We start from the raw sequence: 14230 nt of genomic DNA, 5'->3' as shown, positions 1-14230 counted from the left end.
TTGAATTATTTCTATAGAAAAAGTTCTAGAAATGATCCGTATTATTCTTATTTTCATCCATTTTTTTCTTGAATCTGAAATGTTTCCGATAAATTCCATGTCTCTTTTTACTAGATTCTAGAAACTTCGATTCTAAACTTGCATTTTTTGAAATATTTTTTTTTCTAAGAAGAATTGTCCACTTTAGGGGATAGTGAATCTGCATGTTTCAGATGATTCTGAATCGTCTGAGCCCAACCTTTTAGGACAATTTTTTTCCATTTTTTCAAAGGTTCAAATCAAAATTTCCAAAATGCCTTTCATTTTGAAAATTATTTTGCTAATGAGGGGAACTTCCCCTAATTCGATAGATTCCAGAATATTTTTGCCTTGAAACCATCATTTTTTGGTTGATGAATTTCATTTATTTATTTTCTAAAATTAATTTTTTTTTTCTAGATTTTAGCCGAATGCAAGTTCTAAACTGCAGATTCTAGAATCTAGAAAAAAAATCTTGAATTTACATTTTTTTTCTCCGTGCACATCTTTGTGATGTCATAGGAAATGATTGGATGGGATTTGGATGAGGTAGAAGGGAAACCGGAATTATTCTCAATATGAATAACCAGAAATTTTTTACTGAAAAAAATGGATAGTCCAGACCGAGATTTGAACATGGGACCTTCCGATTATGCATCGAGTGCCCTCCCAACTGAACTTGTCCGGCTCCAAGCCGCCAAATAATTTTCTCCGTGAAGAAGTTATAGTGAAATTTTGTATGGAAATTACGGGCATTTGTTTGAAGAATTATATTTTTCTCTTAGTATAAAAATTACTAAGGCCGTAAAAGAAAATCCAACCAACGCATAGTAATAACCATTTTCGTCACAAGGCCGAAAAGAATTCTTCTGACAAATGTGAGAGTCGCAGACCGAGGCGAAGCCGAGGAATGCAATCACCCGATTCAGAAAAGCTATTTTCGGCCGAGTTACGAACATAATTTTTCTTCACAATGTCCGTAAACGCCGTTTGACGGACACGAAGTGTGATAAAAAAAACTTTATTACTGGTCAATCACTTTTAAATCACAAGGACCTCAAAACTTCCTAATATGTTTTTTAGTATTAAAAGTAGTAGATGGAGTGAATTAAAAAAAAAATTCTACCTTATGATCAACTTCAACATCAGAGGAAAACGAAAAAAAAATCAAATTTCATAGTTATGTACACGGAGAGAAAGTTTTTAGAAAAATTCTAGTGCTAGGGGAGGGTGTGCCTGTACCGCCCACCTAAGGGGAAATACCAGTTTTATATTTTATATTTCAACTTGAGTATAAAAAACGTATTTGTGAGACTTCTTCAAGTATTGAACTCATTATTCTCGAAGTGTAGACATCTAATTCTCCTTAGAATCCACAAAATTGATTGAAAATAAAAGAGAGAGCCTATTGAGCGGTACTACCCGCCGTCGGGTAATACCGCTCGGTATGATTCCAATGCCGCTCATAGGGTTTTGCGTGTATCGCTCGCGCCGCAACCTAACCTGTACTCGAGTGCTGTCGAGCAACTACGTGGCCGATCCTATGAGCGGTATTACCGGCTCTGCTCGGCGTCAACAAAATTGTTGATAATTATTGACATGAGTGGAGTTTCAAGTTCGAATTGGTCTTAAATTACGCGTGAAAGTACCCCAATCAAATAACCACAGTTTAATATGAGAATTCAGCGTTTGAAACTATCAAAAACCTTAATTAAAAGTCCACAAATTTTGCACTGTAAAGACCTCAAAATTTCGTTACGTGTTTTTTCATATTTAAAGTGGTAAATAAAGTGAAATTTTTCCGACAATCAGATCCTATCATCAAATTCTTCATGATCAGGAACAGAAATAAATTTTCAAGTTGATGGTTGTGGAGAAAATCGGGTGAGCGGTATTACCCGCTGAGCGGTACAGGCACACCTTCCCCTAGCACGGGAAAAGAGGCGCAAAGTGACGGCCAGGAAAAAATTCCAACACTGGAAATTTTATTGAGGAAAACGTGAATTTTTCCCAGTATTTCTGTGAAAATTTCACAGAAATCCCCAGAAATTTTTACCAGAAATACCAAGAAATTTTACCTTAATAGCACTAGAATTTTTCACAGCCGGTGGATTGTAATTTTTCCCAGTACTCGTACTAGAATTTTTCTAAAAAATTTCTCTCCGTGTACAAAATTGGGCGAGCGGTACAGGCGTACCCTCCTCTACCAGATGAACAGTATATCTTTTTTTGCTTTTCGAAGTCCGACTAGGGTTCGGAATTCATGGTCCCCATGAAGCAACGCGTATAGCTAAATTTAAGGTCCCGTTGAGACAGCCCAGACTGGTCGTTATCAGCCAGATAGAGAATTTTTTACTCGAATAATGCGCATAAGCGTATTTTCAATTCCCGGAATCATTGCCATCCTCAAATATTCCCAACGAACCCTCTTCATTTCAATATGAATGAATTTTCCGGAACGAAAAAGCTATACTTCATCGATATATGAGTACAGTTCATTCGCAAGGAGATTTGGACCTTTGGCCAAACTCAATGATCCCTTCCCCTCACCCTTTCTCCCACCAAAGGCCTTTTTTTTTTGCTTTGTTATCGCCTCGAGACGATAACTCTCTGCATTCAGCTGACGATGCTATCAGCAAGTGTCGTCTTGATGGATCGTTTCATTGCTTTCATTTTCTCCACGTGTTTTTATCCACCACCATTTTTTCCCGTTCTTTCCCATTCTTCGATTCATATTTTTTTCCTCTGTTGATTCTCCTTTCGAGAAAATCCTATCATCTATAACAAAGGAATGTACCCCTCTTGATCGGGTTTAATTTATATGTTCTTTGAATCGGGATCCAATTTATGGAGAATGTAAATTAAACGGACAGAATGCAGCTGCTTAAAAATGACGGAAATGATTGGAATCGAGAGATATCTTATTAGTCCTCAAGATATTTGAAACTGCTTCATGACAAAGGTCTCATGAATATAGTAATGGAGAATACTCACGGCTATATTAAAAATTTTATCTGGGTAAAGTCGTATAATTTGACGGATAGCAAAGTTTTATTCTCGGCATAATCCTCTCTACATAAAATATATTGAGGGCTGAGTCTCGCGGATATTGGCGGTATAATAGAAGATTGTGTGTCCCAATTCCTCGGTGGAATATTCTGTGTTCTTACGACGTTATCTTGAGAGTACTGAGAAGTAATAAACTGTATCGAAAAAGCTGAAGGGGTCGGTGATGAGGATTTATCATATGGAGTTATGTGAAGATATATGGGGTGCTACAGATTTATGTTGGGATGGGGGATCGATTGTATTTTTTAATGCCATGTAAATGGAATTCTTGCGGCGAAATGCCCCCAGAAGGGAGCAAATCATCCGCACAATCGGATTTCTTAAAATTTTGATAAATATGGAACCATCTTGATTACGAGTGATTTTAGAAGGAAATGTGAGAGAAGATTTTTGTAGAAAGTTGTCTCAGAATGTAAAGAACATTCTTCGATATTTCTCTCTAAAACTACTCGAGATCAACGGATATCTGATGGATATTCAGGTTTGAGAGTATCATCGCTTATGTCATACATGTCATTACATTGTCACTAAAAACGCTATTTATTGAATAGAGAATTTGCCTGAGGGTCAAATGTCAGTCAGTCTTTGAGAATTTGGTAACACTATAGAAGTCCACTATAAACTCCATTTAGAGTTATGATTTTATATTCTAATTCAATGCATTTTGACGAGTGATTAACGAGAAAAATGAAATAAAATGTCGGTCACAAAAATTCGAATTAATACGATTGTTATGAGGTGTGAATAGATCGTACATTGTTGGAAAATTACTATTGAAATTTCAAGTGAAAAAGCTTGAAATTTTTAACAACAACAAAGTTACATGACATTTTTGCATTTTTCTTCATTGACGAATCAGCTAATTTCTTGACTATTCAAGTAATTCTCGATTTTCATGTCCATCCGGTACTGAAAAATCTTGAAAATTTTGAAAATTCAGGCAATAACTTTTCTGAATTCTCAATCTATTGAAAATTGCATTGTATGTGATGTTTAGTTTTCATGATGAGTTTGGAAATTTAAGCTTTCATTGAAAAATCAATGATTGTTTAATTTTCAAGATGAATGGGAAATTTAGTGAACGCTTTCATTTGGAATAGAATTCAACCTCACAACATCAAAAATTTAGATGACGTTGTGACTGAAATTTCAAGACATTTCTAACAGTGTAGTCTGTGAGCTAGACTTTACACAAATTAAATCCCTACCTCCATCAGTCATCTATCTTTTTAGGTAGGTGATCATACCTAAAACCATAGGTGATGATAGATGTGCGGGATGTTTCCCAATATTCCGCCTTACTTTCTGAAGGCATAAATTAAATTGAAAATTATCAAATAAAGGTATACATTGGAAAAAAAAATTTGTTTACTCAGTAGTGAGGTAATGATCAAACCCCAAGAGCTCTTAGCGTGACCCAGGATTCACGACGTGGACGTTGGTGGTGTAGACTCCCGGAAAACTCGTGAGACTCTACGTAATGGTTGTAAGTTGTACTGTTGAAATTAGGAAAAAGAAAAGAATTTTAAATCTATGAGGCGGAATCACGAGATTTTGGACACAGTAAAAACCACACCATCTCATGGTCAAATATCGCGGCGTTTCAATTAAAAATTAATTTTCATCAGGCTCTAGAAATTACTTACAAGCATTCATCAGTTTACAAATATCAACATGACCTAAAATTACATTGCGAATTCAAAAATTTGAAAATTTTTGAAATTATGAGTAAATTTATGCGTTCAGGTAGATAATCTATTAAACTGTAGTCCTGTCAGCTCCAGTTAGACCTTACTAAGCCTGGTTCAGACCTTATTAAGTCTCACTAAAGCCTTCATAGGTTCTATCTGTCCAATTACATAATATTTTTGCGTGAATAGGGTCTGTATTGCAGACCTTTTTCGCTGGAATTTCGCAATTCTTTTGCTGGAATAGGGTCTAAGAAAGCTCCAATAAGACATAACCTTCTAAGATGAAAATCGGACACAGTAGTACTTTTTCCACTGGAAAGCAATCACGCGTGCTTATACTGAGAAGAAAATTTCTAATATCGTAAACATATTTACTCAAGTCAAGTAATTTATTTTCATTTAAATCACGTACACTGATAGAATGATTCATTTATTCCAAACGAGATTCGTTAACTATTAAAGAATCGTAGAGTTGAATATGACCAAATGAATATTCATTAATAGTCAACGAATGGTTCACTTGAATGGCGAAAGTCAACTCAAACAAGGCTCCTCAAATATACATTCGTTAACTATTAACGAATGAACATTTGGTGGGACCAAATAGACCCTAACCTCCAACCAAAATCCATTCGTTAACAATAACTAATCCATTCTATCAGTGTAGAAGAATCGTCAATCTTCAAGTATTTATTGTTGTCATGATTTTTTTTATGCCCTTCCAATGTTTCGATATGTAATATATTCATTATTTAATGTGGAACAATAGTGATATATGAGAATTTATTCGAGTTCCGTAGAGTGCAAACATTCTGAGATTTAATCCTCTGAATGAAAACTCCGGTGAAATCCTGTCGGTGAAGCGGGAGAGAGAAAAGGGCCAATAATGTGCCTGCGCGCTATGTGTGAGTGCGTGAAATCACGAAAAGGCTCCCCCACTCCCACGGGCCCAGGGTCGTAGATGACTCACAGAGTATGGGGGTTTACATTCAAACGGTGTGCGTATTTATTTTCCTTTTGTCAGTGTTTTCATTCATTCGTCGTGTGTTACGTTGTTGATTCAAACATTCTCCTTGTTTACTTACTATGATTAACACAGGGATGGCATGAGAAGACCACCTCAACTAATGTTTTTCTCATTTTTATATATTAAATAGTATCTATTATCCGGTGGATGAAAAGTGGAAAATATGGGAAAACAAGCAGGGGTTCGAGTCTTTTTGGCCGAAGCCATCTGACCGTTACTTTATGTGTTATAACTCTTTTTCTTTCTTTCATTTCTACCAATTCCATTGGTAGTAAGCTTCCGAATGGGATAGAAGGCATCCAGATAGAAGGCATCGAAACAAATATTTTGAAAAAAAAAATTGAAATCGGTTGCGTAGTTTTTAAGCTATTGCATATAAAAGGTTTTCAGAGAAATTCGAATACCTCGGAAACTACCTATGCGATTGAGCTCATTTTCAATAGGAAGTATTGTTATCATGAGAGGAAGTTTCTGTACAAATTTCAAGTTGATATCTGAATTTTTGTACAAGCTAGAGTGATTACAAGGATTTTTATGAAAAAACAGATAAACGGAAATATCTCGAAAACTTTGTATGAACGGGTACATATGTTTTGATTGATTCAGATAGAAGGCATTGAAACGAATATTTTGAAAAAAAAAATTGAAATCGGTTGACTAGCTTCGAAGATATTAGCGAAAAACGATTTGAAAACGAATAGCCTTTTCTTAAAAACTATTTGATCAATCGGGCTAAACTTTTGCACAGAGTTTGTCTTTGTTACGGTCTATAATCTGACAAAATTTCAGATTTTTTGGAATAAGTTTAGCCAATTTAGTACTCAATTTTCCAAAAATTGACCACCGGAAAGGTGGCGATGGACATTGATACCGACAGACATGGTCGCCAAGCTTCGTATTTTTACGTTTCAGACCATTCTACATGATTTTCAATCAAAATTAGAGAATGTGAAAACAGCACGATTACAATGCTTCCATTCGGAAGCAAAAAGAGCAGTCCATATGATTTTCACCAGTGATCGCAATGACTTCAGGTTATATTTAAAATCTTGTTAACCTATGAAAACAGAACATTAGGAAGTCATTGATCAATAAAGTTTATACGATAAAATAAATTCTGTGTGAGTGGATGACGTTATACATCTTGCCCGCGCTAGAATCATTCTGAATTATTTCCATTTATTAAGACCCCGGGTGATGACTACGGCCTTGCGCTCTCTCCCTACCGCGGTAGGAAATCGTGCGAGGCTCCGCCAGGCGTTGGGGTGGGGAGCAGGCATTTCTATTTAGAGGGTTAACGATGTTCAAACGAGGAGTAGGATATTCAAAAAATGCAGCCAATTTTATGAAACTTGTCGCATATTATTTAATCCATTTAGGCACCCCTTGCAAAATTTCAGTAACCTCAGGTTCAAGACAACCACAAAAATGAATTTTAAAGTTGCTGCTTGTATATGAGGTTAAATGAGTCACCGATAATTTCAGTATTTTTTCCAAATTGCTGACTGGTCGACAATGTAGAGAAAATGTACGAATTATCGATGCTCCCATTAACCTCATGTATACGTATAAGCTTTAGAATTAATTTTTGTCGTTGTCCTGAACCTGGGGTTTCTGAAATTGTGTAAGGAGTGCCTAAATTGTTTAAACAATATGTGAAAAAAATTCATGAAATTAGCTGCATTTTTCAAATATCCTACTTCTCCCCTGAACATCGTTAAGCCATTTAACATAATTCACTTCTCGCAAGTAAATATGGTCTACATATTAGGAAATTTTTCTCTCAGTGTACTGTCCCCACTCCCTGACAGCAGGTCCTTGGCTCTCGCCTAGTGATGTCGCAGTGTTCCTGTACAGTAAGAATTAATTCGGTCTGTTCGAAGTCCTGTTGAGCCGACACTGACGTTGCGGCTCCCACCATAATATTTAGGCTACGCCTCATCCAGATGACATAGAGTGGGGGAAACGCCCATTCCCCTCAGCGTGTTAAATAGAGCTTAACAAGGTCTAAATGAGGCTTAGAAAGATTTAAAAGGGGCTGAAAGGGTTAAATAAAGGTTTGAATGAAGAAAAAAAATCTAAATTGGGCTTCCACAAGAAGCTAAAGACAGCCTGAATACGGCTTCAGAAGATCTGACGAACGAAATTTTCAATAAACCTGAAATCCTGAATCGGGTTTCGAATACTAGAAAAGAGCTTAAACAGGATTCATAATGCCCAAAATGCGACTGTCATAGGATATATTCTCAAATTTTATTAATAAAAAATGTACAAATATGCAAATTCTCTATTTAATACGCAACAATTTCTCTATAATTTCAATCATCTCCCATTCTTCTCTTATTTTTCTTTATTTTCTTTCTCGTTCGTTGATTTTCATAGAGGCATGGAGCACAGTGCTACCTACGGCAGGTGCTGGGGATAACCAATCGTGGGAATACAGTGAGTTGACCAAGTTTTATTCAATTAACGAAAACAATTGAACGAAACCTCATCGAAATAAATAAAAAATATCAATTCCCGTAAATTAATTTTTTTCGTAGGGTTACCAATCGCAGGCAACCACCGTACGTAGCATACCTCGTAGTTGCTAGGTTTTATTTTCATGTGTGAGTCTGTAGACATGAGTTAGAATATTTTTGTTCACCATACTATAAAAATCAACAAGGATTGCTAAATTGCCTCACTTAATATTTCATTCTGTCACTCGTGAGGTTATTGGAAAAATTCTCTTTTGGAAGAAATCGTTGAGGCATCCAGCGTTACCATCCAATTCTCCCTCGAATATGACAGTTGAAAGAGCGTCTGATACGAATGAAAGAACCCTATCTATAATCTGAAGCCATCCCATTTTTTCCCGTCTCTTTTCACCAAAGTATACAAAATAGATGTACAGAGAGGCATTATGGAATGAAGAAGGATGGAGTAAGGCGTCAGGACAGGTTTTCCTTGGAGGAGAATGCTGCTAGACATTTCCGTGCATCTCAGCATGTTTCTATATATATATATAGAGAGATGACGTTATATACACTTTGACAGATGTTATAGACCGCACTGTTGAAAGCGATCGAACGTAATAACATTGGTCGAACGACAGTCATGCGCTTGCCCGCCAATCTTCTGACAATTTTCTACGCCAACGTCAAATGTGAAGAGCAGACGAAAGTACGTGGTCTTGAGATTAAAAATGTTGTATCTTGAATATTAATACTTCATTTGAGACTTTTAACCACCTCAATAAGTAACTGGGTAAATGATGAACGATCATTGGATTTTTTTTCGCTGAGACATCACATGATTGTTGCCAGAAACCAATAAGAATGCGGTTCAATATATTTCCGAGAAAGAAAAAATCCACAACTTGGGTGAATTTACGGAGAACTGGGTTAACTCTACCACTTTTTTCCCTCTCTTTACCATTCTTATTTTGTTGGCGTTATTTTCCGTCGCATTCGTGTTTGTCCCTGGTCGCACGTTTCCCACAATTCCTCGAGCTACTGGCGCGCGTATTATTCTATCGGGTAACACGCGACGGTTGAAGAAGGAAGGCAAGTCGATGATATGAGTGGGTCATGCATGAGTATATCTCCTCTAAGCTGGTCATATCTAAAGTCACTAAAAATATAAGACCACAAAACGATATTCAACTGGAAGTTAATGGAACTGAAATTAGGACCGCAAAGATTGCCTTTACGAAGAAACTTATCTCCAAATGGTCTGCATAAAAAGAGATGGTGATATTCGACTGCCATCATATTTTCTACAATATCTAAATATCACCAGTACCCTCGTCCTCACCCGAGAATCACTGGAATGTAAAAGAGTAAAAGAAAGATGTCTCCAAACCACCGGAAGAAATGGTGTGCTATCTCCAGTCGCAGAGATATAGGGTTCCGAGCCACCCCTTTCCATTTCCACTTTCAAAGGTAGTCGTTTACTCCAACGACTTACGACATTAAGCCCCACACGATTGTCACCGACCTAGTAATATAACCCGACACACCAATAACACGGAACCAAAGATCCTCCGTCTCCTATTTTTCCACACTAAGGGGCGAGTCATATAGCTGTCAGGACTGGTAAGGAGTTGTTGCTCAAGATAAACCTGAGAAACTACCGACAATTCTACAAACACTATTTCTCGAAGGTACATTGGAGTGACCCGATTGGTGTAGCTTGAGTTGATTGAGGCTATAAAAAAGTCCAATTTGTAAAAAGGACATGCGAATGGAGTCGAAAATCTCGGAATTTGGAATACGCGGCGCGTATGCAGACCGTACGGACCATAAACGCGCTACGCGTGGCGGTACTTTAGGGTGCTGCCACAATGAAGGCAATGCCAGGTATATGCAACGGTTACGATTGTCAAAAATAATTGAAAAATAGTTGAACAATTGTTTCACGCATTGCGTAAGTTTCGCGTTCGTTGTGGCATTACCCTTACCATTACACCACAATTAATGCAACGCAGAACATACGTAACGCCTCCAATTAACAAGAGTAAGGGTGACTGGCGATGGAACAGAATCTACACGAAGACACATTAGTCCATACGCAATACCCCCCTCCCATGTACACTAAAAGGGCGGAAGAATATCATCGTTTTTTCTTATGTTATTTGGCTTGAACAAACCGAATTTTTTAATGTTTTTTCTCTCCGACCGTGTATCTGAAAGTTATTAACAATCCAATTGTTTAAACCGAGTTCGCGGGGCAACTATGAAAGATGAAGAAAAATACTTCGAATAAAAGATCTTGCTTTCGTTGAGTTAAACATATTTCATCTGATGAATTTTTTTCTCATTCAAATTATTCAGCGAAATATTGAGGGTCAAACGAATCGTTCAGTTTGCGACGCGGGGCAGGGTGGGACGTCGCGGGGTACTGTGCCCCATGCATTTCCATGGGAAATTTGAATCCCGGATATCTCGAAAAATAATCGAGATACGGGAGAAATCGATAGCAGTAAATATGTTCAGTTTTATAAAAGGAACATCTTTTGTTGGAACTATTTTCCTGTATCTCTAATAGGTTTCAAGCAAACTCGGTTTAAACAATTGAATTGTCAATAACTTTTGGATGCACAGTGTCAGATAAAAAACACTGACAAATTTGGTTTCTTCAAACCAAACAACATGAGAAAACACAGTGATCCTCTTCCGCCCTTTTAGTGCACATGGGAAGGGGGTATTGCGTATGGACTACATCCGCGTACAGTCATTTACAAAAGTTCTGAAACAAAATACATAGGATGCACGTTCAGATTGTTTCAGAACTTTAGTAAATGATTGTATACCATTCAGAGTTGAACAAATAAAATTGGCGGCGAAATCTTGCGATCTAATTGGTTATAGGGATGCGTCTCCGTGTGGATTCTGTTCCATGGACAGTCACCCTAAGGGGAATGCCACAATGGGCGCACCGCGAAACGTATGCAACGCGTGAAACAAACGTTCAATCATTCTTCGATTATTTGTGACAATTGCAAACATCGCGTACATCTGACTGTGCAGCCATTGTGGCATAATCCTAATCGAAAAATCGTAGAACGATTAGTTCATGCTTGGCCTACGTTTCGCGGTGCAGCCATTGTGGCATCACTTTCGACCGAGACATTTTTCACGTGACCCATAGGGTGTTTGAGACCCACTCGAAAGCTACGCGCCGCGTACTCCCGTCTGAAAGTGAGAGACATGCGACGCGAAGCCCCATACCAATGAACGTAAACGGTGCGTAGGATGGCTATAGGGCATAGACGGACGACGATGCGTATACTCAGCTCGAATAAACGTACGTCTCGCGTAACGATGGGGCGTGAGCAACAATTTCGATCTCATTCATGCGATACATAATACGTTGATAGGGCAGTAATTATGAACCCACGCTCACAGCAGTGTTCATGGCGGTTCGGTTCCATAATTATCACATGAAAAGGACAATCGACCAATTAAGAAACAGAACTGCCGTGAAAAAAAATGAAAGAGAATTAGAATGTAGATGGAGAAAAAATCGTGCAGCGCACAGGCGGGATTCGAACCCGGGTATCTCAGTTACGCGTTGGGTACCCGTTCGAACTAAGCTACCAGGAATAATGATGCCGTCGAGACTAGTCGAGAATTATTTTGAAGAGATCATCACGGTCTGGAAAAACATCGAAAGTTTGGGAATCGTCGCAATCTCGAAAGACATTGGATCGATGCATCTCGTCACAATTCTGGGAGGGTTTATCTTGCCTGGATTTCGAAATTTTCGTTTTTTTAAGTACACGAGATGAGACGAGACAGGTACCGAGACAAACATTTGAAAAACAGAAAATGCTGAAACTCAGACGTGAGGGATTCTTCTAAGTTCGTGACGAGATGCACCGATCCAATGTCTTTCGAGATTACGACGATTCCTAAACTTTCGATGTTTTGAATTCCCCTTCTAAATTGAACTCACAACGCTGCTGGAATATCTTTAGTTATGAAATAAATTCAAACAGAATCAAACTTTAGAGAGAAAAAATCCCGCAGTGCCCAGCCGGGATTCGAAACCGGGTTTTCCAGTTACGCGGCGGGGACTTTTCCGAATTAAGCTAACGGGAATCACGAAAATTCTCTCCACGGAAAAACATCGAATCAAGTCTGTAATATTTCGGAATCCAGGATCTTATGTTCTGAAATCTGGAATACCATACCGGAATCTGAAATATTTACTTCTCGATTTCAGAATAATATCCCGGGGACTTCCTCGCATTGACATATATTGCGTCTATAATTTAATTTACTAAAAATTATTAATTAATTTAGAAAATGAAATAAATGTACTTAAATTTCCTTAAAATCGGATGGCATGTCGTCAGTCATCTCTTATAGACGCAACGTATTTCAAAGCGTGGAAGTCCCTGAAATATTTTTCCGGATTCCAAAATATAAGATCCCGGATTCCGAACTACAAATATTCCTGATCCCAGAATATGATATACCTAATTCGAGGATATTTTTGTCCATGATCGATTTCATTTTTTCAAATAAATAAACTAAATAAATCCCAATTAACTTCATTATTCAATTCGATCCATTTCCTTTACTCCAGCCATAAAAATAACATCAATTATATCTCAAGAAGTCACGATATTTCATCCATCTAACTCACTTCCAATGTTCTTTTTTTTTCACTTTGAAAGAGTCGAAAGCAATACACTATCGGCATCACCGTTATTTCTGTACAACTTCGTGAAGATTGCCTTCTTCACTTAACGGTAATTGTATTACCAGTCCATGCCAAGGTGCGTATAAACTGCGATCCATTCTTGGACTCGGGAAAACAAAAAGGTTGATTTAATATAATTAGGGATGGTTAATTAAGGGCGCCTGCAAGGAGCACTAGCATCAACTTGGGAGAGTATATAACCAGCGCTAAGTTAATAGAAATGTTGGAAAGTGCAATCTGCGGTAGCTGGGTTATTATCCAAATGGAGAACCTTTGATTGTAATACTGAAGTCTTAGTTCGGATTAATGGGTGATGATAGGGTTGCATTCAGATAAACTAGTTCAGTCCTATCTTTTTTCACGGGTGAATGACGGGCTTTGTTCGACAATGAATCGTTGATGTTCCTCCGTCGAGCGAGAAATTCTTGTTTTTCTCCCGGTGGGGAAGAATTTCGCGACGTTGACTGAGGAAAGACCCAGCAGATAGAATCCCTTCTCTGCTGATGTGAGGGAAGGAAGCTTGCGAGACTTTAAATCGACCGTAATTCAATATTAATACTCAAGCATTTTATTTTGCTACACTGAAAGAAAAATACGTCTTTGGTAATATCTACGTCGTGGAGAGGAAGCCTCACTTGGTATTTTTCTGACATTAACTAACAGGAGAGAGTGAGCTTCGAGTTAAGCCTGCACGGTTGTCAACATTCAAAGAAGCGCATTCATCTTCGTATTTATTTTTCATTGGTGAGTGAATCCGGCCGGATTTTTTAGGATATAAATTAAATATCGGTTCAATGCACTGGCATTTTCGTCGTCGTTTCTCCTCATTTCATTTGCAATTCTGCTAGCTGATGAGGAATATAATCCTGAGATGAAGTCATTATATATGCCAACGGTGATGGACTATTTAGAGCCTTATCTTATTTAGAGTCTTGTCGGTGTTTCGTGTTTCAATTTTGATGTTCCCATTTCGCGTCGCTAGAAGCCGATTCAGGAATTTATAACATGAAGAGATGACTATCTCAACCTCCAAATCATCATGATCATTGTCATCAAATGTCACAACCCCCAGATACTCTTCATCACTTTCTTCACACGAATCTGAACGTTGATCATCACCTCATCAATGCCCGCTACCTGGATTCTACACTGTTATCACAAATTATTATCACTCTGTCATAAATTCACGAAGGAACAAAAATTTTAATCAATGTCACTCCACACTGAAGCT

The 14230-nt window shown here is 37.8% G+C and overlaps 1 protein-coding gene across 1 annotated transcript in view; it reads left to right on the top strand.

The window, feature by feature from the left end:
* LOC107047949 (neurexin-3b) overlaps positions 1-14230 on the top strand; it is a gene marked incomplete at its 3' end in the record, with an annotated part of 300303 nt that overhangs the window by 155267 nt on the left and 130806 nt on the right. The window contains exon 4 of the mRNA XM_015270882.1: positions 8188-8247. Coding sequence (XP_015126368.1) covers positions 8188-8247 — 60 coding nt within the window. The remainder of the gene's footprint in view (positions 1-8187; positions 8248-14230) is intronic.

This window comes from Diachasma alloeum, unplaced genomic scaffold (genome assembly GCF_001412515.2).
Source record: "Diachasma alloeum isolate Michigan unplaced genomic scaffold, Dall2.0 Dall_scaffold_78916, whole genome shotgun sequence".
In the NCBI taxonomy this organism is placed as follows: domain Eukaryota; kingdom Metazoa; phylum Arthropoda; class Insecta; order Hymenoptera; family Braconidae; genus Diachasma; species Diachasma alloeum.
This window is presented reverse-complemented; position numbering and strand designations above follow the sequence as displayed.